The sequence below is a fragment of the Oryctolagus cuniculus genome, chromosome 7, assembly GCF_964237555.1.
Source record: "Oryctolagus cuniculus chromosome 7, mOryCun1.1, whole genome shotgun sequence".
NCBI lineage: Eukaryota > Metazoa > Chordata > Mammalia > Lagomorpha > Leporidae > Oryctolagus > Oryctolagus cuniculus.
The window spans coordinates 125,581,491-125,606,188 of NC_091438.1; the positions used below are offsets into that span (position 1 = coordinate 125,581,491).

The window sequence follows — 24,698 nt, forward strand, 5'->3', positions numbered from 1 at the left end:
GGTGCTTCAGGCAGCTTCACCTGATACACCACAGTACCAGCCCCTGTTTTTGATTTTGATTTTGATTTTGATTGTATTTTATTTTATTTTATTTATTTATTTATTTTTTGGCCTAACTCTTCATGGCATTTCTGAGGAAATAAAATTTGAAAACAGTTCTGGCCGGCACCGCAGCTCACTAGGCTAATCCTCCGCCTTGTGGAGCCGGCACACCGGGTTCTAGTCCCGGTCAGGGCACCGGATTCTGTCCCGGTTGCCCCTCTTCCAGGCCAGCTCTCTGCTGTGGCCAGGGAGTGCAGTGGAGGATGGCCCAAGTCCTTGGGCCCTGCACCCCATGGGAGACCAGGATAAGTACCTGGCTCCTGCCATCGGATCAGCGTGGTGTGCCGGCCTCAGCGCTCCGGCCTCAGCACTCCGGCCGCGGCGGCCATTGGAGGGTGAACCAACGGCAAAGGAAGACCTTTCTCTCTCTCTCTCTCACTGTCCACTCTGCCTGTCAAAAAAAAATAAAAATAAAAAAATTATTAAAAAAAAAAACAGTTCTAAGTAACTGTCTTAAAATAATACAGCTAAAATACATGAAACTTGTATAACTTAAAAAATAATAATACAGCTTGTCTTTTTTTTTTTAAGATTTATTTATTTATTTGAAAGATAGAGTGAGAGAAAGGTCTTCCATCTGCTGGTTCATTCTCCAAATGGCCGAAACGGCCGGAGCTGCACCGCTTCTGGGTGCAGGGGCCCAAGGACTTGGGCCATCTTCTACTGCTTTCCCAGACCATAGCAGAGAGCTGGATCGAAAGTGGAGCAGCCAGGACTCGAACCATATTCCATATGGGATGCTGGCAGTGAAGGCGACGGCTTTACCTGCTACGCCACAGCACCGGCCCCTACAGCTAGTCTTAACAAAAGTTTGTCAGAGTGTTGTTTGTATAGCTGATTGTTCCAGTGTCTGTTAACTCATTGAACCTCCAGGTGCTAGCTTGTTTTGGAATGCAGCAGGTGATGATGAAGAGCCAGACCCTCAGCTGAAGCAGGATGATACCAAGATTTCCAGTGAGGACATGAATTTTTCTGTTGATATTAATAATGAAATCACAAGTCCTCCAGGTAGTGCATCTTCCTTAAAAGCAGTTGATATTCCAAGTTTTGAAGAGAGCAACATTGTTGTGGAAGAAGATTTTAATCAACCACTTTCTATATCCAAGTAAGGTCTTTTTGATTCTGTTTCATTCTACTTCTTTTTTCTTTTGATTTTATTTTTAATTGACAAATAATTGCTTGTATTTATGGGGTACAATATGATAGTTGCACATATGTTTACAATATGGCTAATCAGTAAACCCATCACCTTACTTGCTATTTTTTGTGGTGATAACATTTAAAATCTACGCAGAGATTTGTTTTTTTTTTTTTTTTTTTTTTTTTTTTTTTTTTTTGACAGGCAGAGTGGACAGTGAGAGAGAGAGAGAGAGAAAGGTCTTCCTTTTTTTGCCGTTGGTTCACCCTCCAATGGCCGCCGCTGCAGCCGGCGCACCGTGCTGATCCGATGGCAGGAGCCAGGATCCAGGTGCTTTTCCTGGTCTCCCATGGGGTGCAGGGCCCAAGCACCTGGGCCATCCTCCACTGCACTCCCTGGCCATAGCAGAGAGCTGGCCTGGAAGAGGGGCAACCGGGACAGAATCCGGCGCCCCGACCGGGACTAGAACCCGGTGTGCCGGCGCCGCAAGGTGGAGGATTAGCCTATTGAGCCACGGCGCCGGCAACGCAGAGATTTTGAAATATACAGTACATTATTATAGTCATCATTCTGTACAGTTTTTTCTTTCTAGGTTCCGATATTCCTTTGATCTTGTAACTCAAGCTGTTTGTTTTCTAAATGATATTTCACTGGTGTCTTTAGTTGATATGTCTTACGTAACTGATAATTCTGAGCCTCTTAGAACCATTCCCTTATGTCAGTCATTAGATATGTTAACAATCTGGCTGAATCCAAATATTTGAAGAAAACTTGAAAAAATACATATTCTCAAGTCTCACCCTAGACATTCTGATAATTCTAGGTTGTAGGTGCCCAGAATTTTGTGCATTTTTAAAGATTCCTCATATTGCAATTATATATAAAAAGTCTTTATTTTTAGAGATACAAGCTGAATATTTATATATGGTATGTTATCTGTGTTATGCTTCAAAATAATCTGGTAGGAAATAAGATGGCTTGGGGTATAAATGAAATAAAATTGACTAAGAGTTACTAATTCTTGAAACATTATATTTTTTTGTTAATTTTATCTTCTGTTGGAAATTTTTCATTATGAAATCTCCTGTTAAAAAATGAGGTTTCCAAAGTAATTCAGATCCTCTGCAAATGTGGAAACAAAGTCAACAAATACTCTTTGAGCTTCTTGTTTATGCTACCACAGAAGTAGGCACTCGAGAAAAGGTAGACGGAAGGTTAGACAAATCTCTTAATTTTATGGAATTTAAACACTTCAGCAAAGACGAAACCATTTTGTATGGTGACAACAGCTCTGAGTAAAGTGAGCCAAGTTGATCCAATTCAGTGTAATTGGAGTGGTAACATGGGAGTGAGCTGGTGGGAGTGACTACTGAGCAGTGACATGAATGAGAAGAAGCCAGTGTTGAGAACATCTGGGGAAGAGTGTTGGGTTTTTTGTTTAAGATTTATTTATTTATTTGAAATGCAGAATTAGAGAGAGAAAGATCTATCCACTGGTTCACTCCCCAAATGGCTGCAACAGCCAGAGCTGAGCCAATCCGAAGCCAAGAACCAGGAGCTTCTTCTGGGTCTCTAAGTGGGCGCAGGGTCCCAAGGATTTGGGCTATCCTCTGCTGCTTTCCCAGGCACATAAGCCAGGAGCTGAATCGGAAGTGAACAGCTGGAACTCAAACCATCATCCATAAGGGATGCTGGAGCTATAGGCTGCAGCTTTGCCCACCTTGCCACAGGACCGGCCCTGGAAGTAAGATAAGTGGCAGGTGTAGAGACCCTGAGGTGTGCATGAGCTTGACAGTTCCAGAAACAAACAAGAAAGCCAGTGGTGCTGGCCATAGTCCATTGAGACAGGAAGGGTATAGGAAATGAGGCCAGAAATGGCAGCAGCAGTTAAATTACATAGAACTCTGTAGGATGTAGAAAGATACTTTGGATTTATTCTATGTTCATTAAAACCAGTGGAGGATTTTAAATAATGGAGTGTTAGGATCTGATTTTCATTTTTTTGAAGACCAGTCTGGTTGTTTTTTAGAGAATTAAAGGAGGTTCATATTGAAAGTTGGGAGAGTGGTTAGTAGACTTAAGACCAAACAAGATGAAGGTGATTTGGACTTATGGTGGAAATGTTGGAAGGGACCAGGTATGGGATAAATTTTGAAGATAAAAAATAACATAAGCAGGACCAGTGCTGTGGCATTTAGGCTAAGGCTCCACCTGCAGCTCCAGCATCCCATATGGGTGCCAGTTCTAGTCTTGGCTACTCCCCTCCTCTTCCAGTCCAGCTCTTTGCTATGGCCTGGGAAAGCGATAGAGGATGTCCCAAATGATTGGGTCCCTCAACCCTTGTGGGAGACCTGGAAGAAGCTTCTGGCTCTGGCTTTGGATTGGCCCAGCTCTAGCAGTTGCGACAATTGGGGAGCAGGCCAGCAGACGGAAGACCTTTCTGTCTCTCTCTCTGTAACTCTACCTCTCAAATAAATAAATAAAATCTTAAAAAAAAAAAAAGGTATAAAATACCTTAGAGTAATATCCTCTGAAACAGTTAAAAGAGGTGAACTTGGCAGTGAGGTGGCATGGGGCAGGCAGTGAATTACATTTTTTTAAATAAGCCTTATGATGATATTTAACATTTTAAATTACCCTGACTACAAACTGCCTCTCCAGAATACTACAGAAAGCATTTATCTCATTTCAATGTAGTATATATTTCAAACATAATACAATTAAGTAATCACTGTATTACCACAGTATATTGAAAAGATCTTTTGTGTACATTTCTTTGGCTAGAATGAGTTCCTACAGGGTGGGAATCATATTCGTTTCTGTATTTTGGAACTTGGTCAGGTGTCTAGTCCTCTGTATTAATTTCTTCATGAATGTTCACTGATAGGAAGAGCAATTTGTGGTGAGCTCCAAGCTAGGTTCACATTTTATTTGGAACAATAATAAAAACTGAGGAATGAACCATAGTTATCTTTCTTTTTTTAAATTCAATTTTTTTTTTTTATTTGACAGAGTTAGATAGTGAGAGAGAGAGACAGAGAGAAAGGTCTTTCTTCTGCTGGTTCACCCCCCAAATGGCTGCTCTGGCTGGAACTACGCCAATTCGAAGCCAGGAGCCAGGTGCTTCTTCTGGTCTCCCACGCGGGTGCAGGGGCCCAAGCACTTGGGCCATCCTCCACTGCCTTCCTGGGCCATAGCAGAGAGCTGGACCGGAAGAGGAGCAACCGGGACTAGAACCGGTGCCCATATGGGACGCCAGCGCCACAGGCGGAGGATTAACCAAGTGAGCCACAGTGCCGGCCTCTTAAATACAATTTTTAAAAAAATTTATTTGAAAATCAGAGTTACACAGAGAGAGGAAAGGCAGAGAAAGAGGTCTTCCATCCGCTGGTTCAGTCCCTAATTGGCCACAATGACTGGAGCTGTGCTAATCTGAAGCCAGGAGTCAGGAGCTTCTTCCGGGTCTCCCATATGGGTGTAGGAGCCCAAGGTCTTGGGCTATCTTCTACTGCTTTCCCAGGCCATAGCAGAGAGCTGGATTGGAAGTGGAGCAGCTGGGATACGAACTGGCGCTCATGTGGGATACTGGCACTGCAGGCAGCGGCTTTAACTGCTACTCCACAGCACTAGTCCCTAAATTTTTTTTAAAGATTTTATTTATTCATTTGAGAGGCAGAATTACAGATAGAAAGGTCTTCCATCTGCTGGTTCACTCTGCAAATGGCCACAACTGCCAGAACTGGACCAATCTGAAGCCAGGACTTCTTCCAGGTCTCTCACTTGGGTGCAGGGGCCCAAGCACTTGGACCAACTTCCACTGCTTTCCCAGGCCATGGCAGAGAGCTGGATCAGAAGAGGAACAGCTGGGATGTGAACTGGTGCCTATATGGGATGCCGGTACCACAGGCAGAGGTCTAACCTACTGCGTCAAAGTGCCAGCTTCCTATAGTTATCCGTATTTATCCTCTTTGACTTCATTCTATAAACAGCATGCTACCTTCTAGAATTATGGGCATTTTCAAATTAGAACTTAAAAGTCTTTAAACTTTGTGGTTTTTAACTTCAGAAACATCTGAGTTAATTAGTAGAATGAAGTTAATTGCTTTTTCAGAGCCATTAATCAGCTTCATTGATCTTAACACATAACTAGATGTAAATCTAGTCTTTGTTCAACATAATGTATTGATTTGAATTAAATACTGCTTCCAATGTGGTCCATGGTGGTTTGGGTACCTTTCAAGGATCCTTCTCAAGCATCTGCTCTGATTCATTGTGCAGTGGTTCCCATTGCTGAGTATTTAGAGATGGCATCTACCGACTGGGCTCCTTGTCCCCCTTAAGATGTCTTGCTGGATCAATCTTTCTGAGGTTGAAGCAGTGTGTGAAAGATAAATTTATTTGCCTTGCAGCTTAATTGCTTATTGATTGCTTTTTCCCAATGGAAAGTAGCAAGTGATATTTATAAGAGACTGTTTTAAAATGACCCTTATTTTTCTTTAGAAGCCATACTTTAGACATATCTAATAACATTTTGCATGTTAGAACTATCTTTCATATTTTTGATTTAATCTTAAATCTTTTGAGGTTTGAAGTCTGCGATGTTTTGGTTCTATTCCATGTTTTTCAGCTTTTGTTTTTGCTTGCTAGATTAGAAACCAGAACAGAAAATTTTAAACCCATAAGACAGTAGAGCAGAGTGATTAAGAGCATGTGATCTGGTGTCAAGAGTGCTAGGGTTTGACCTCCAAGTTTCCTGGTGACTGTCTTCTTATCTATAAAATGGGAATAATAAAAACCCATTTCAGAAGACTGTTGTGAGAATTAAGTGAATTAATGTGTGTAAAGCACTTGGAACATGCCTTAGTACCTAATTACTGTTATTTAAGTAAAGGACAGTCAGGCAACCCAGTAACGTAGATGGACCTCTTTAACAAATTGTTTTGCAAATGTTTGGATAATAAAGCCCCTACTCCTTGGAAGCAATATTTCAAAAAGCCATAAAATCCCTTAAGTCTGGATTTTGGCTTCTTCATTTGAGATTTGTGATGATATTCATTAAAGTGAGACTAGTTAACATGGGGGAAGATAGTGACCTAAGCCGATACCTGGAGCATGAGGAAGGCTTAGGAGATGAAGAAAGCATAAAAGCAAGCTACGAAAAGACAAACACTCTGCTCCCACTTACAGAAGATATTTAAGGAAGTCAGATTCATAGAAACAAAGTAGAGTGTATCTGGTACTATGCTAGATGCTTTATAACTCCATTAATGCTATATCAATTTTTTTTAATTTGACCGTAGAGTTATAGACAGTGAGAGAGAGACAGAGAGAAAGGTCTTCCTTCCACTGGTTCACCTCCCAAATGGCTGCTATGGTTGGCGCTGCACTGATCCCGAAGCCAGGAGCCAGGTGCTTCTTCCTGGTCTCTCATGTGGGTGCAGGGGCTCAAGCACTTGGGCCATCCTCCACTGCCCTCCTGGGCCACAGCAGAGAGCTGGACTGGAAGAGGAGCAACCGGGACTAGAACCCGGCGCCCATATGGGATGCCAGCACCACAGGCAGAGGATTAACCAAGTGAGCCATGGCACCAGCCCTATATCAATTTTTTTTTTTAAGATTTATGTATTTATTTGAAAGGCAGAGTTAGGGAGAGAAAGAGGGAGAGACAGAGAGAAGGATATCTTCCATCCCCTGGTTCACTCAGAGCTGGCTTGATTAGAAGCTGGGAGCCAGGAGCTGCTTCTGTGTCTCCCATGTGGATGCAGGGGCCCAAGCACTTGAGCTATCCTCTACTGCTTTCCCAGGCCATCAGCAGGGAGCTGGGTTGGAAGCGGAGCAGCCAGGACCTGAACCAGCGCCCATATGGGATGACAGCGCTGCAGGCAGAGATGCTTAACCTACTAAGCCACAGTATCGAAGCCTGTTTCTATGAATTTGACTACTGTAGATACATCATAGAAGCGGAATCAGAGTGTTTGTCTTTTTGTAGCTTGCTAATTTCATTTAACATAATGCCCTCAAAGTTGATCTATGCTTTGACATGTGACATAATTTTCTTTCTTTTTAAGGTTGAATAATATTCCATTTATGTATATTCCACATTTTGTTTACCCATTCATTCACCGTTGATCATTTGAGTTACTTCCTCCATGTGGTACTTATGAATAATCCCCCTGTAAATGTAGGTGTGAAATAGCTTTTCAAAACCTATTTTCAGTTTTTTGGGATATACACCCAAAGGTGAGATTGTTGAATCAGATATGCGTTAGTAGGAAACTAGATCAGAAGCAGAGCAAGGACTCTAACCCAGGCCCTTTGATAGGGATGCCAGCATCCTAAGGAACATCCCAAATGCCTACCCCTAGTTTCTAGTTTCTTGACAGTAGTCATCCTAATGGTTGAGAGGTGGTATGATTTGACTGCTCTGATTAGTGATACTTTTTGTCTTTTCATATGCTTGTTAGCCATCCTTCTCTTGTTAATATTTTTTTTTGAGAAATATCTATTCATGTTTTTTGCCCATTTTAAAGTAGGTATTTTGATTTTTTGTTGTTGTTGCATTGTAAGAGTTCTTTATATATTTTGGATAGTCACCCTTTTTCCCTTATCAGATATATGATTTGCCAATATTTTCTTCAGTTTAAGATCTTTTTAAGGCACTTTTCCTCTATATATGATTTAATTCTTGCTGTCTCTTTCAGTGTATCATATTTGTATGCTCAAGAGAACTAAGCAGTATAATATAACTGAAGTTCTTTTGAAATTATATTTTACTTTTGGCTTTGTCTTTTTTTTGATAGAAGTTGATTTGAAATTCCATAATTAAACCAAAATTGTATACCATATTTTTAAAATAAGGAAGACTCACATCAACATTCACAAATTCCATATACAGCAGCCTTAATAAAATTCTTTATGGGGCAGGTGCTGTGGTGCAGTGGGTTGATGCCCTGGCCTGAAGCGCCGGCATCCTATATGGGTGCCGGTTCAAGACCTGGCTGCTCCACTTCCGATCCAGCTCTCTGCCATGGCCTGGGAATGCAGTGGAGGATGGCCTGGGTTCTTGGGCCCCAGCACCCATGTGGGAGACCCAGAGGAGGCTCCTAGCTCCTGGCTTCGGATCAGCGCAGCTCTGACCCTTGCGGGTGGCCAATTGGGGAGTGAACCATCTGATGGAAGACCTCCCTCCCTCCCTCCCTCTCTCTCCCTCTCTCTCTCTCTCTCTCTGCCTCTCCTCTCCTCTCACTGTATAACTCTGACTTTCAAATAAATAAATAAATCTTTTAAAAAATAAATAAAATTCCTTATAACAGTTTTACACTTAAATTTCTCCTGGGGGGAAAATCCACAACAATAATCAAAAAAAAAAAGTTTTACATATATTATTAAGCTATTCGAACAATTGCATTTCTATAACCCTGCATTAAAATATTTATACCTTTTAGCAAACTTCTCATTAGCAATCTACATCAGCAAATGCCATAAATAATATTTTGTACTTCATACAATGTTGTCAAATGCACATAAACAATGCCTTATTTTTCTTATATCATAAACCATTTCCATGTCCCCTTGTTTCATACTACCCTTTATCACTCAAAAAACAAATGGAGAATTGTACATAGAATTGACTCAGAATGCCTCCCTGTGTTTCAAAAGAAAGATTTACCATTTTTAGCAGGGTCCATAAGCAGCCAGACATGTTGTGACATCAATCATTTAAAACTTTTAAAAACTTTTTAAAAAAACTAAATATTTATATCTGATTCAGTCAGTTTCTAAAGATCAAGCCAATAAAAATATAACATGAATCAATCCAAAAGCTACATATTTTCATTCTCTGCCTCTCCTATGGTCCAAAGAACAGTTTGTACACATCCATCATTAAATGACTAACTTACATTTCTATTTCAATACCACTATCCAGTTTTTCCCAAGTACTTAAAATACATAAGCTAAATATGTTCAGAATTGAACTACCAATAAATATAATTTGAAGAGTTAGAGGTGTTTTATAATTCTAAAAGGAAGGAGAAGTAGTGTTGGTTCAATGTATATCCTTACAAATGTTGCACATGCAGGACCCTTACTGGTGAATCTTTCAAAGGCAAGTGGATACTCCATTACAAGATTACAAATATTCTTCATTTTTCTTTCTCCAGTCCAAAGATTATGCAATAGAATATAAGTATTTGAATGACAAGATGAAGCACAGGGTATTATCAGTCTCTGTTGTGGGAGTTTTTGTAGCTGGTGAAGCTTCTAGCTAAAATCACCAAGTGATTCCTTCCCTTTCTAGGCATATATATTCCTCTAGAATTAGCTTGTCAACTTGTGTTTGTACATACTAGCCCAACTATTTAGTTTTATATATTTGAAATTATTTCCAATTTGGAGGATAGTATTTAAATGTATTGCCAATCAGTGACTTGAAGGACATTTTGGAGAGGAATCTGGAAAACTGCTGTCCTGATGCCTGCACTGCAGAGAACTGGAGAATGGTTTTACAGTGGCATCCTCACCAGACGCCTCTTTAAGCAGCTGTCTGTATAAGGATTTACACTTCCACAGCAGGCCGAAATGAAAGTCATCCAGAAGTGTGGCGTTGTTAAATACAGTCTCATAAGGATGGCGATAGGCTGGGTTACTAGCAAAGCTTCCTCCTGATTTTAAGACCAGTGTGTCTTTGGGCCAGTGTTTTGGCACAGTGGGTAAGCTGCCTGCCAGTTGGGATGCCAGCATCGCATATCAGAGTGCCAGTTTGGGTTGCAGCTGCTCTGCTTTCAATCTGTCTTCCTTTTAATGCTTTTAATGTGCCTGGAAAGGCAGGGGGAAGATGGCCAAGGTACTTGGGCCTCTGGCACCTATGTAGGAGACCCAGATGAAGTTCTTGGCTCCTGGTTTCAGCCTGGCCCAGACATAGCTATGGCAGCTATTTGAAGAACAAGTGTGTCTAAGGTACTAAAAATGGTGATGATAACGATCTCTGTAAATTTTACTAAATTAGATATGAATTGTATTTTTGTCATATTAGTCGTTCTTCAGTATCTCAGCCTTATTAAATTTCTTTAGATAAAAAGGAACTGAATGTAGATTTAGAAAAATTGGAAATACAGTAGAGTTTACTTTCCTCTATTGTTAACATCTTACCTAGCCATGATAGAATCATCAAAATCAGGAAATTAACATTGGCACTGTGATAATAAACTGCAAGTGTTACTTATATCATTTAAAAAATAATCTTGTTCTAGACCAATATAGGAAACCACATTGATTTAGTGGTTAATGTGTCTTCTTAACCCAGTCTGTTAGAGCCCCCTTAGTCTTTTCTTATCTTTCACTTTGGGTGAGTGCTGGTCAGCTGTTTTATAGAATGTCTGTTAATTTAGATGTGTCTTATACTTCCTCATGATTAATTTGAGTTTTCGTGTTTTTGGTGAGAATAGCACAGAGATATTGTGATATCCGTTTATGCTTCATACCTATGGGTATGTGTCGTATATATTATTAACCTGATCACTCAGTGAAGGTGATGTCTGCCAGTTACGTTCACTGTTTTGATATTCTCTGAGGAGAAATAAATTAGTACATGCCTTTTAGATGTTTGGAAACTCTGCAAATATCCTCTCCACAAGCAGTCTCCCCTTGATTTTAGCATCCGTCTATGTATCTTGCCTGCAATGATGGTATTTTTCCCTAATAGTGAGTTTGTATTTACTCATTCCTTCTACATTTAAAAATCGGAATTATTCTGTAAAAAAGCTTTTTCTTCTTCACTTATTTGGTCACTCCACATTTCAAATCATCTTAAAAAATAACAGATGGAAATACTCTAAAATGTTAGCAGTGGTTCTCAAATGTCCTAAATTACCTGTGACTTTTATTTTTTTCATACTTTGTGTAGGTTAATTACTTAACCTCTCTGTGCTCCATTTTCTTCATCTGTCTAATGGAGATACTATACAATATACTTTGGGATTTTTTTTGGTAAGGATTAAATGATATGATATGTTTGAAATTGTACTTGGCCCATAATAAGCTTTATACTAGCTAATATTTATTATTAACACTTTTCCCTATTTTCTTGGAATAGCCACAGATTACTGTTTAACACAAAATTTATTTTTAACACTGTTCCTAAGGTATTATAAAAATGTTTTTTATTTTGAAACTAATGCTTATTGTATAAAATTGAAAAAATACATAAAAGCATATAGAAAATAAATGCCACCGAATATATAATGTGATTATAAATGGCAAATTATGAACCTTACTTGGACAAGGATTTTAACTATAATTTTTAAATTCTAAGTGAACAAATTTATTAAAGTTTTCATTGCATCAAGGTCAGAAGAAATCATCTGATGTTTTCCAGCCTGATTCAGAGATAGTTGTCTTAATAACATAACTTTTAAAAGGTGTTATTCAGTTTATATGCAGTCTTTCAGGATGGAATGTTTGTATGGTATCACAAAGAGCTGAAAATAAAAACCACATGTTTGTTGAATCTTACCCTTTCCTTCCCAAGTTACTGCATTTCACATCTGTGTTAAAGGTGCTTGCTAACTAACACTTGCCTTATACATCTTTTCAAACAGTTCTTCTCCAGATAAAAGGAAAGAATCTGAGGTGTCTGTGTTCTTTCCAAGTGGCGGGCTGGTGGAGAGTGTCAGCATGTGCTTACAGACTCAACCAACAGAGGGCGCCAATGACCCGGAAACGTCAGGGGAACCAAAAATAGAGCAAGTAATGCAACCCCTGCCACATGGACCATCAGAAAACCAGAGAATTTATCAGGATTTACTGGTAAGAAAATGTAGAGCTTTTCATCTTTTGTGAGATGTTTATTTAGTATAGTGCATACTAAACTTTTCCTAGATTTAAGCTGATTGAGAGCATGAAATAAAAATATTTTTCCTAATTAACAGTATTATCGTTTGTCTCTTTTAGCTGTTCACAAATTATGGTATTCAGTATTTCACTATAAACATGCCAGTCATCGGGTACTTAGCCAGAAGAAAAATCTTAGTTTTAAAATGTGTTCCTGTTATGCCAAGTTCAAATTAAAGTTAGTACTAGAGAAGAAACAAGAGTTTGTAGGAAGTGTGAAAAGTGGAAAATAGTGAGATATTTATCATAATATTTAATGATTTCAGTTCAAATAAGCAGATATTTATTAAATATTTAGCTTAGTGTAAGGAAGTGAGCTATGTAAAATGGATAATATGAAGATGAGTATGACAATTTATGCTCTTGAAAACTCAGAAAAGATATCATATGGCATAAGTTCAAGTCTTGCCTGTTCCATTTCTGATCTAGCTCCCTGCTAATGCTCCTGGGAAAGCAATGGAGGATGGCCCAGATGCTTGGGCCCCTGTACCCATGCAGGAGACCCAGAAGAAGCTCTTGGCTCCTGGTTTCAGTCTGGCCCAGCCCTGCCCATTGTGACCATTTGGGGAGAGAATCAGCAAATGGGAGATCTCTCCCTCTCTCTTTCTATGTCTCTCCCTCTCTCTGTTTAACTCTTTCAAATAAATAAAATAAACCTTTTTTAAAAAATGGATGAAATCATTGGGATGGGCTTCTTTCATTAAAACTCCACAATACTTGCAAATATACCTGACAGCTTGTGTAATTTGACATGATATTATTTTGGGGGGCTGGCATTGTGGTTAAGTGTCTGCTTACAAGTCCTAGCTACATTGGTCCCATCTAGCTTCCTGCTAACACACCTGGGAAGGCAATAGAATATGACCCAAGAACTTGAGCCCTGTCATCCACATGGGAGACCAGGATGGAGTTTCTGGCTCTTAATTTTGACCTGGCCTGGACCTGGCTATTGAAACCTTTTGGGCAGTGCAACAGTGAATCAAAGATCTCTCTCTGTCTCTCATATTCTGTCTGTCACCCTGCCATTCAAATAACCAAATACACCTTTAAAAAAAAGTTGAAATCGTGGACAGAATCCGGTGCCCTGACCGGGACTAAACCTGGGGTGCCAGCGCCGCAAGGCGGAGGATTAACCTAGTGAGCCGCGGCACCGGCCTGAATAGTGGTTTTAAAGTGTGTATTTTTCTTTTCTTCAGGGCCAAGTAAACCATCTATTAAGTAGCTCCTCCAAAGAAACTGAGCAGCCATCTGCCAAAGCAGTAATCATTAACCACGAATGTACCAGAACCCAAAATGTTTACCATACAAAGAAGAAAAAGCGTGATTCAGGACTGGTAGACAAAGATTGTGTCCTTAATGCAACTCTTAAGCAGCTAAGAAGCCTTGGAGTAAAAATTGATTCTCCCACTAAAGTGAAGAAAAATGCACATAAAGTGGATCATGCCAGGTAACTTAAAAATTCATTTCAAAAGACTAACACATTTTAAATGTGTTGCAGCAGTATGGTGAGAAATTGTGTCAGCTTGTGCTTTAGTTCATGTGACTGATTGTTTTATTCAGGATGGAGAAAAAAGTTGCATATATGAGTGATTTGAGAGGTACTGTAGGATGTCGACTGAGTAGAGATGGCAACAGCATACTTTGGAAAAGAGAAATGAGTTTTATTGGCAGTGTCTGAAAAGACTTTCTGGTGGTGATAGTGTCTACACCAGCAGCTGGGTATTTAGTTAGGTGTTTTTGCTATCATAAAAGCAAAAATATTCCTTTTTCTAGGAATACGTGCAAGGTCATGCCCTTCTGTTCATATTTCTCTTCACTGAAGGCGACCTCAGCACATACTTGTTAAAAAGAGGATAAAGTCTGGAAATTATATTATTTAAGGCTAGCATGTTTTTTTTTTTTTATTGTTGTTTTCCAATTAGAAAAGTAATACAGATTCATAGTTTAGAAAACAGTTGAACAATACAGAAGTATATAAGATACAATGCAAAAGTCCCCACTCCCCAAACTCCTCAGTCTGACTTCTCTACAGTTACTTTTCTTACCTGTTACTTTTGTATTCTTCTAGAAATGTTCTGTGAAACTTCAGATATCCTATGTGTGTGTTAAGTTATGTGATCTTTTTAACTTATTTTATGTTGAATACTTGTAGGCATATATTGTTTTTCTCTTAAATTTAAATGTCTGCATAATATTTGTTGTACCCATGTACTATACTACATTGAACCCTGGTACTCTGTTAATGGATGAATGTCTTATTTGTTAATTTCAAACAGTGCTAAGTGAACATTATTGTACAGGTACTTGGGAAGTATCTTTGTAAGGTAAATTCCTGGGTAGGCAGGATCAAAGGGTATGTGCATTTAAAGCTTTAGATATTACATCATTCACCAAATAGTTATACCAATGTATGTTCCCACTGTGCTGTAGAGAATGAGACCAGCTTTTTGCTGCTGCAAGACAGAGGCTGGGTGACCTTTGCTGGAAGGCACCAGTTGCCCTGGTAACTCTGGAACCCTTCAGTTCTGGTCTGGCTCCCCTGGGAGAGTAGTTTTTAGATACTGTATTTCTTCACCATGGTCATCCTATGTTAATGTCTTCAGTGTGAGACATTGAAATTAATAAATTTTAGTATATAATTAACTTCATTTGTTTTCTAAGTATCTAAAATGATATAAAAATAAAGTCCTTTTGATGTGTCAGTGTGGGGTAGTCAGATTGTTTTAATCAAGATTTTGTTCTCATCATTGAAATGATTTATATTATAAATTTGTACTATCTAAATTATATATACTCATGATTTAACCTAGAAAATGAAAAAAAGAGTCATCTCAACTAGTAACATGCAAAAAACATCACTTTTGCCATACGTGTAATTTTATTTTTTCTTAATATAACATGATAAAACAGGTTTTTGTAAGGTATACTCATTTTTTCAAATTTCCATTATTGGGGTGGGTATTTGGCTCAGCAGTTGTTGCCACTTGGAATGCCCATATCCCATATTGGACTGCTTGCTTCGAGTCCTTGTTCTTGCACTTCTGATCCAGCTTCTAGCTAATACACACTCTGAGAGGAAGCAGATGATGGCTTAAGTACTTGGGTCCCTATCACCCACATGGAAGACCACCAAGATAGAGTTCCAGACTCCTGGCTTCATCCTGGCCCAACCCTAACTGTTGCAAGCATTTGGATAGTAAACCAGCAGATGGGAGATCTCTGTCTCACTGCCTTTCAAAAAAATTAAAATAAAAAATAAGATAATTTTGATTATGTATGAATTAAAATTCATATACACTCAGATAGGATTTTGGTTCCATATAAGATAATTTTCTCAAGGAAATGAAAGCAGATGCAAAAGGAATTCAATTCTCAGATCTAAAAGAATTCTCAGTTCAAAAATCAATATATTAAATATTTCTGTAGAGGTGTAAGTTGGCAAACATTTTAAGTAATATTAGTTATATCTTCATTTGGAAATTTAAAAAACATATGATATAGGGGCCAGCACCTTGGCGTAGCAGGTAAAGCTGCTGCCTGCAATGCCGGCATCCCATATGGACACCAGTTAGAGTCCTGGCTGCTCCACTTCCTATCCAGTTCATTGCTGTGTCCTGGGAAAGCAGTAGAAGATGGCCCAAGTCTTTGGGCCCCTGCACCTGCATGGGAGACCAGAAAAAATCTCCTGGCTCTTGGCTTTAGATCAGTGCATCCCTGGCCATTGTGGCCATCTGGGAAGTGAACCAGCGTATGGAAGACCTCTCTCTCTCTCTCTCTCTCTCTCTCTCTCTCTCTCTCTGCGTAACTCTGACTTTCAAGTAAATAAGTAAATCTTTAAAAAGACAAAACATATAATATAGTATAAACTGTTGCTTAGGAAATAGAAGTTACTTGTTTTATTTCCATTATCAAAGAAATTAAGCTTATTCTGGAAATTTTAGAACAGAAAAAAATCATTCTTATCTATTGAACTCAACTATTATTAAAATTTTGCTTATATATTTCTTTTCAGTCTTTTTCTTAAATAATTCTACCAGCAACTGTTTATTGAGTGCTTGTAGTGTTTCAGAACTGCTAAAATTTTATGCAGCACTATTTCATTTCATCCTTCAACTAAACTATGTGGTAGATACTATTATTCCTGTTTTATAACTGGGGAAGCTGCACCTCAGGGAAATTAAGTGCTATTTTACCCAAGACGTCACAGCTGTGATTTTTTTTTTAAAAGATTTTTTTTTTTAATCTATTTATTTGAAAGAGTTACACAGAGAAAGAGAGGCAGAGAGAGAGGTCTTCCATCCGCTGGTTCGCTCCCCAGTTGGCTGCAATGGCAGGAGCTGCACTGATCAGGAGCCAGGAGCTTCCTCCGGGCCCCCCACATGGGTGCAGGGGCCCAATGACTTGGGCCAACCTTCACTGCCCTCCCAGGCCACAGCAGAGAGCCACATAGGAAGTGGAGCAGCCAGGACTAGAACCAGCGCCCTTATGGGATGCTGGCACTGCAGGTGGCAGCTTCACCCTCTACGCCACAGTGTGATTTTTAAAACCACTCTTCTCTAGTTCCAAAGCCCAGTTTTAAAATAAAAAATATACTTGCTCTGCTGCCTTCCTGCTTATGTGCAGCTTCGTGATGACAGTTGATGGGGTGTATATTTTACTGCTTTGTGTTTCAGCTGTGCTGTCCATGCATGTGCACACACAAAGAAACTTTTTGGGTATCTATTTAAATAAGTGTGTTCCCCAAGTTATTGTGACCCTTTGTAAGCATCCTGTTTAGTGGAGATATAATATTGCATTGAATGGACATAACATTTGTTTACCTAGCCCTTCTCTCTGGTCAGAACTGAGAGAAGTGACTTGTCAGATTGCTTGCAGTTTCTGTCTTAAATGTTGCTATGATAAACACCTTTTGCAAGTGTTGTGATTTTCAGTTTTAGTATTAGTTGCTGAAGAATAGTCTTGGACATGGCAAGACTAAGTCAAAATGGAATGAACAGTTTAAAACTGTTGCTAAGTGGCTTCCTTTTTTACTTTTGTTAATTTTTACTTATTTGAAAGGCAGAGAGAGAGAGAGAGAGAGAAACAGCCAGATCATCATCTGCTGATTCAATCCCTAAATGCCCACAACAGCCAGGTCTAGGCCAGGCCAAAGCCAGGAGCCAGAAACTTGATCCAGGTCTTCCACATGAGTGACAGGTAACCAAGTACTTGAGTCGTTACCTGCTGTCTCCTGGGAGTACAAATTAGGAGGAAACTGGATCAGATGTGTGACCAGAACATGAACCCAGGCACTGCTAAATGGGATGCAGGCATCCGAGTAGCATCTCAAGTGCTGTACCAAGCCCTGGCCCCTAAATTACTTTCTCACAGAGTAAGGTTTTGCATTCCTGTTAGCTCTATATATTAGCATTTCACCAGTACTTTCACTTCAGCAAATGTGTATTGAGCTTCTGCTATGAGCCAGCTATGAGAAATTGCATAATAACTTAGTAAAAACTCCCTTGCTCTCATAGAGCTTGCAGTCAGTGGGAAAGACACACAGATACAGTCGATTATAAAGTGTTCTGTTAGCTGTTATGAAAAGGAAGGCTGTAGTGTGCTAGAGAGGTACACAGGAAAGGTCACTAACATTGGCAGTATTTTCATACTGTATAACCCAATGTAAAATATAAAAAACCCTTAAATTTTTGAAAATTTATCTTATCATATGTTCAATACATTAATATTTAATGTTATTAAATATTAAATTATTAAATCAAAATTGATTAAAAAGGAAACTGCACAGACACTATTTCTCTAACATACAAGAAATTATTTTTCACATGTTAGTGATTTTAGTGCAACTTGCCTGCTTTTTTTTGTTTTTGTTTTTTTTGTTTTTGTTTTTGTTTTTCGACAGGAAGAGTGGACAGTGAGAGAGAGAGACAGAGAGAAAGGTCTTCCTTTTTCCGTTGGTTCACCCCCTAATGGCTGCTGCAGCTGGCGCTGATCTGAAGCCAGGAGCCAGGTGCTTCCTCCTGGTCTCCTATGCGGGTGCAGGGCCCAAGCACTTGGGCCATCCTCCACTGCACTCCCTGGCCACAGCAGAGAGCTGGACTGGAAGAGGGGCAACCGGGACAGAATCCGGTGCCCCGACCGGGACTAGAACCCGGGGTGCCAGCACTGCAGGCGGAGGATTAGCCAAGTGAGCCGCACCGCTGGCCGCCTGCTTTTGACATATGTGAAGGTCTTTGCCTTTACTTTTATCTGGGATGGATTTTTTTACCTTTCTGCTTGCCAGAGTTCTTATCCTTCAAAGCTGAACTCAGATGTCATGCACTTTTTTGAGGTTTTCTGGACCTCTCAGAGACTTGATATTTTGTTCTCTCAGAACACCTGTCCTAATAGATGCTAGCATGTGCTTGTGACAGTCTGGTAAGATTGTAAGAATTATATACCAGTCCCCTTACTATCCATGGAGGATAGGTTGCAGGAACTCCCTGCCCAGGATACCCCAACCCATGAATGCTCATATCCCTTATAAAATGTCATAATATTCATATAACTAACACACATCCTCTTGAATACTCTAAGTTATCTCTAGATTATTTGTAATACTTAATATAAATGCTATATGAATAGTTGTTACACTATATTATATATAGGGAGGAATGACAGGAACACAAGTCTGTATATATTAGTACAGGAGCATTTTTTTCCTGAATATTTTTTGGTCTGTGGTTGGTTGAATCCAAGGATGCAGCACCATGGATGCAGAAGGCTGGCTGTAGCTGTGAGTTCTGTGTATCCCACATTTAATGGGCCTTCAATGAGTTATTTGCTAAATGAATGAAATCCCAACCACTTAAGTCATCACTAAAGTTTGTAATGAACATTCATTTTTGTTATCTCTGTAATATTGTTGTCGGTATTTATGAATTTGTATTGTTAGAATTTTAGACACATTTTCCTATAGAAACAGTATTACAAGTGATAGGCTAGGCATTCCAGGAAAAGTAATCTTTTTTCCTCTGATCCTATAAACCAGCAATCTTTTACCATTTTGTCTGTGTTAAAATTCCTTTTGTGTTCCCATTCTAGACTCCAGGAGCACATACTCCTACCAGAAGAGTAGCTGAGGCAGGGGAAAGAAGAATTTTTTCTGTTCTCCTCTTCCAGAACATTGCAGAGAGTAAGAGGATCCAGAGGTAGGAAGGCAGGGGAAGAAGGCCCCAGACATAACACGAAATTGTACAGGAGATGGAGATCTGGCAGCAACCTCTACCTGTAGGTTTCCAACTTGGAGTGACCATTGGAATTCAAAATATATCTTCAACAGTCTCTCTGAGTGATTCCTGACTCTCTCTTATTGGTTGAAAAAATAGGAGATATGGCTGGCACCACGGCTCACTAGGCTAATCCTCTGCCTGCAACGCCGGCACCCCAGATTCTAGTCCCGGTCAGAGCGCCGGATTCTGTCCCGGTCGCTCCTCTTCCAGTCCAGCTCTCTGCTGTGGCCAGGGAGTGCAGTGGAGGATGGCCCAAGTGCTTGGGCCCTGCACCCACATGGGAGACCAGGAGAAGCACCTGGCTCCTGGCTTTGGATCAGTGGTGTGCTGGCCGCAGCAGCCATTAAGGGGTGAACCAACGGCAAAGGAAGACCTTTCTATCTGTCTCTCTCTCTCTCTCACTGTCCACTCTGCCTGGAAAAAAAAAAAAAAAAAGTAGGAGATAACTAATCTGGAATCAGGACAATAAATTAAGGGTGATTTTCATCTTTAAGTAAATTGGAACAATTTTGAGCTTTCCTTAGTTGTTGGCATGTGACTGTTTTACACAGACTTATTCATGGACTTTGATCATCATTTTGTGACTACACATCTAATGAGATTCCAACAGAATATTTATGCTCAAGGCTTTTAGGATTTGATTAGTGGAGTGACCTCTTTTTGCTTTTCATCTTAATTACACTCAAGTTCATAAGCTTTGGTTCTGAGTAATACTGGTGGGCTTTACTTTCAAAGTAGTAGTGTTCTATCCCCACCTCCCAGTTGAAACTAGTGAGCTAAAGTAGACAAGAAAGCGTGAAGAAGCTTCCTAACTGGTACTGACTGCTTCATGGATCTTTATATTTTATCATTGACCTAATTAAAACTAGTCTTCTTCTAAATAGCATTTTTAACTAGAAGTCTTCATTTGCTTTTATTAAATCATTTTCATTAATATTATCTGTAGGTACTATACTTACATCTTTTTTTAAATGTACAAGTTTTCTCATTTGATATGCAAATTGCTTATCATTTTGAGGACATGGGCAAAAAAAAAGTAGAAAAAGCCTATTCAAAAAGTATTGTGACTCTGAATATTATCATAAAAGGATCCTGTTTAGTGGGCAGCTTTGTGATGCAGACATCACATGTTGGAGTGCTGGTTCAAGCCCCAGCTGCTCCGCTGCTGATCCAGCTCCCTAATGATGTGCCTGGGAAAGCCACAGCAGATGACCCAGTACTTGCTGCCTGCAGTGCTAGATCCCATATGGGAGAAGAGAACCAGTTCAAGCAGCTGCTCCACTTCCCATCCAGCTCCCTGCTTATGTGCTTGGGAAAGCAGTGGAGGATGGCCCAAGTACTTGGACCCCTGCTCAAATGTGAGAAACTCAGAGTTCCTGGCTCCTGGCTCTGGCCTAGCCCAGCCCTGGTCACTGCAGCCATTTGGGGAGTGAACCAGCAGATTGAAGATCTCTCTCTCTCCTTTCTCTTTGTAACTCTGCCTTTCAAATAAATAAATCTTTTAAAACAAAACAAAGATTGATTTATTTGACCAGCAGAATTAGAGAAAGAAAGAGATCTTCCATTTGCTAGTTCACTCCCCAAATACCTACAACAGCCAGGGCTGAGCTAGTTGAAGTTAGGAGTCAGGAGCTTCAACCGGGTCTCCCACGTGGATGCAGGGGCCCAAGGACTTGGACTATTCTCCGTTGCTTTTCTAGGTATGTTAGCAGAGAGCTGAATTGGAAGTGGAACATCCAGGGCTGGAACTGGCTCCCATATGGGATGCCAGCATTACAGGGTGGCTTAATTTACTGCACTGCAACACCAGCCCCATTTACCAACATTTGTACTGTTGTATCATCAAATGTTTGATTTTATTTTTGTGTTTTACCTTACACTTAGTATTAGCTCATCTTTCATTGTATTTGGGGTTAATAGTTGCAAATCAAATGACTCATGGCATTATTGAATCACATTTGTGGCCTTATATTTGTTCTTAAAATCATGACTGATGTACAAATTTAGGAAATGAATTTGTGTCCACTTTTAGTTTTTACAAATCATGGAATACCTTCAGTTTATCATATGTATTACTCAAATATGTATCTGGATCAAGACTTAGAGTGCTCAGATAAAAAACACTGTGAGCTCTAAGCTGAAGACCTTTCTACTTCTGTAGAATAGAGCACATTTAGAATGGTATTATTTATTATAAAATAAAGTAGACAGGCATTTGGCACAGCGGTTAAGATGACTCTCGGGACATCAGCGTCCCCTATCCGAGTGCCTCGGTTGGCGTTCCAGCTTTTTGCAAATGTACAACCTGGGAGGCAGCAGTTGATGGCTCAAGTGCTTGGTTCCTTTCCATCCACATGAGGGACTCAGATTGAGTTTGGACTCCCCAGTTTGGGCATGGCTCAGCCCCAGCGTTTTCAGGCATCTGGGGAGTGAACCAGCAGATGAAGATCCCTGTGTCTGCCTTTCAAATAAATGGAGGGGAAAATAAGGTAAATAATGAATGATTGCTTTGTGTTTTTCAGTGTGTTGGCATGCATCAGCCCAGAAGCAGTGATCTCCGGATTAAACTACATGTCACTTGCTAATGTTGGCATGAGTGGTTTAAGCCCCAATGGTGTGGATTTAAGCATGGAGGCAAATGCTATAGCTCTGAAATACTTAAATGAAAATCAGCTGTCACAACTATCTCTTACTCGATCAAACCAAAATAATTGTGACTCATCATTCAGCCTTCTACATATTAATACAGACAGAAGCACAGTGGGGCTGAGTTTAATCTCACCAAACAACATGTCATTTGCAACCAAAAAATACATGAAGAGATACGGACTCATACAAAGCAGTGACAACAGTGAAGATGAGGAGGACCCTCCCAATGGTGCGGACGGCAAGAGTGAACCCACGCTGATGCAGAATCTCACATCCACACCCGAACAACTCGGTCGTCAGAAAGAGCCTTCCAGGAATGCCTGGGAAGTAGGGAATTGTCACAACTGTGAAGCTGTGAGCACCCACACAGATATGCCAGTGCTGAGAAATATTACAAACACAGTTGTAGAGCAGAACGCAAACCAGCCATCGAGTGAAAACCCAGATTTCTTATTAAAGAAACTTAAACCAAGTCCTGCAGTGAACCTCCGAACTGGAAAAGCAGAGTTCACTCACCATCCTGAGAAGGAAAACAAGAGGGAAGCTCCACTGTTCCCTGCAAGTTCGCAGCCCTCTGAGACTTTAAAGCAGATGAATAGCATGAATTCAGTAGGCACCTTCTTAGATGTGAAGCGGCTCAGACAGCTGCCCAAGCTATTTTAAACCTTTAATTCCCTGCCCTGTGATAGGAAGCCCAGAGCCTTTTGGTAGTTTTGAGATTCCTAGTCATTGTAGGAGTCAGTCTGTCTCTTGGTAGCTGCCGATTGCAAAGGGCTGAACAGGTGACCTGATTGTCTGTGGGAAGGCTAAGTTGGTCCGTCGGAGCTGTTCTCCATCTTGCACCTTTAAACCAACCAACCCTGAGATCAGTTACTTCGACAAACTTAGGTGAACAGACACCACGCAGCTCTGAATATGCACTCTCTCATCGGGAGGTTTTAAGAAGCGAGTCCGTTTTCCCAGCAGGTTGCATCTCTGCATCTGCTCAGTGGCACTGAAAGAGCATGAAATTATCATGACCTGGGCTAAATGAGCAAAATCCACCCTTCTGGAGTGTAAGGGAAAGAGTTATTTTTGAAAATAACTTAAAATGTTTTATACAGGGAATGTATTTCCTCTTAATTAAGATGTATTTGTTAAACTCTGCGGAAATAAAACTTCTGCAGTCAGATGGGTTGATGTTAATGTAGCATTTTAAACAGAGCACTGGCTACCACAGGATGAGAAAATTATTGGGTATGAGTGTGTTTTATAAAGTGAGTTTTTCAAATACCTTAATATTTTTAATAGAACTTAATAAAAAGTCTTCCTTTGTTCTCTGCTGTAATTGATCCTTCTCTGCCTTTTGTTTTAAGCTCCCCAAAATAATATAGAATGTTCAGGTTTACCCCTCACCTGGTACCCCTCATTGATAATATTTGATGTAATCATAGTACATTATCAAAACCACAAAATTGACATTGGGAATGATAATAATAACTAAAGCACAGACTTCGAAGGTTCACAAGTTTTACAAATATTTATTTACTGTTTGATGTATTGCTCTGTGAAACTGACAGATTCTCCTACCACCACCATCAGCATCACCACAAACACCTCATGCACTCGTAAAACACACCCTTCCTCCCGGCTCCTTCACCCCCAACAACACGTGATCCATTCTTCATCACTGACTCGTGTCATTTTGAGAATGTCATATAAATGGAATCATATCGTGTATGGCTTTCTGAAATTGGCTATATTCACTCAGCAAAACATTTGGAGATCCATCCAAGGTGTTGAATATATGAAACAGTTCTTTTCTCCCCCTCCCACCTTGTTTAAGATTTAAGTTTTGAGGCTGGTGTTGTGGCGCAGCTGGTTAAAGCCCTGGCCCGAAGCGCCAGCAGCCTATATGGGCACCAGTTCTGGTCCTAGCTGCTCCTCTTCCGATCCTCTTCTGTTCCAGCTCTCATCTTTGGCCTGGGATAGCAGAAGATGGCCCAAGTCCTTGGGCCCCTGCGCCCATGTGGGAGACCCGGAGGAGGCTCTTGGCTCGACTTCAGATCGGCTCAGCTCTGGCTGTTGCAGCCATCTGGGGAGTAAACCAGCGGATGGAAGACCTCCTCTCTCTGTAACTCTGTCTTTCAAATAAATAAGAATAAATCTTTAAAAAAAAAGGTTTAAGTTTTAAGTGATTTATTTCTGGATGTAATTGAAAAAGTCCCCTTTCATTTGAGAGGAAAACTTTTCTGCCAAAACTAAGATGTGATTACCATACATAAAAGTTTTATATGTATATAAAAAAACATTTATTTATATAAATAAACCACAACCAGCACTGTGGTTTAGTAGGCTAAGCCTGGCTGCTGTGCCAGCATCTCAAATAGGCGCTGGTTTGTGTCCTGGCTGCTCCTCTTTTCTGATCCAGCTCTCTGCTTATGGCCTGGGAAGGCAGTAGAAGATGGCCCAAGTACTTGGGCTCCTGCACCTGCGTGGGATACCCGGAAGAAGCCCCTGGCTTCGGATCAGCCCAGCTCCAGCCATTGTGATCATTTGGGGAGTAAACCTTCAGAGGGTTCACACTCTCTCTCTCTAACTGTCCCTCTCAGATAAATAAGTAAATCTTTAAAAAGTTTTCTATGTAATCTGAAAGCTGTGGATTTGGGATT

General features: G+C 40.2%; 1 protein-coding gene across 7 annotated transcripts in view; it reads left to right on the forward strand.

Annotated features, from left to right (window-relative positions):
• The window catches only part of STIL (STIL centriolar assembly protein), an 83,246-nt gene extending 59,038 nt beyond the window's left edge, over nucleotides 1–24,208 (forward strand). For 6 of the 7 annotated variants that reach the window (XM_051856492.2, XM_051856498.2, XM_051856494.2 and 3 more), the window contains 4 exons: nucleotides 976–1,207; nucleotides 11,839–12,046; nucleotides 13,327–13,577; nucleotides 21,921–24,208. In XM_051856492.2, coding sequence (XP_051712452.1) covers nucleotides 976–1,207; nucleotides 11,839–12,046; nucleotides 13,327–13,577; nucleotides 21,921–22,710 — 1,481 coding nt within the window. In that variant the 3' untranslated portion in view covers nucleotides 22,711–24,208. Of the gene's footprint in view, nucleotides 1–975; nucleotides 1,208–11,838; nucleotides 12,047–13,326; nucleotides 13,578–19,210; nucleotides 19,318–21,920 lie in introns of all 7 variants that reach the window. The other variant, XR_007923643.2, reaches the window with a different exon arrangement.
• The last annotated feature ends 490 nt before the right edge of the window (nucleotides 24,209–24,698 follow it).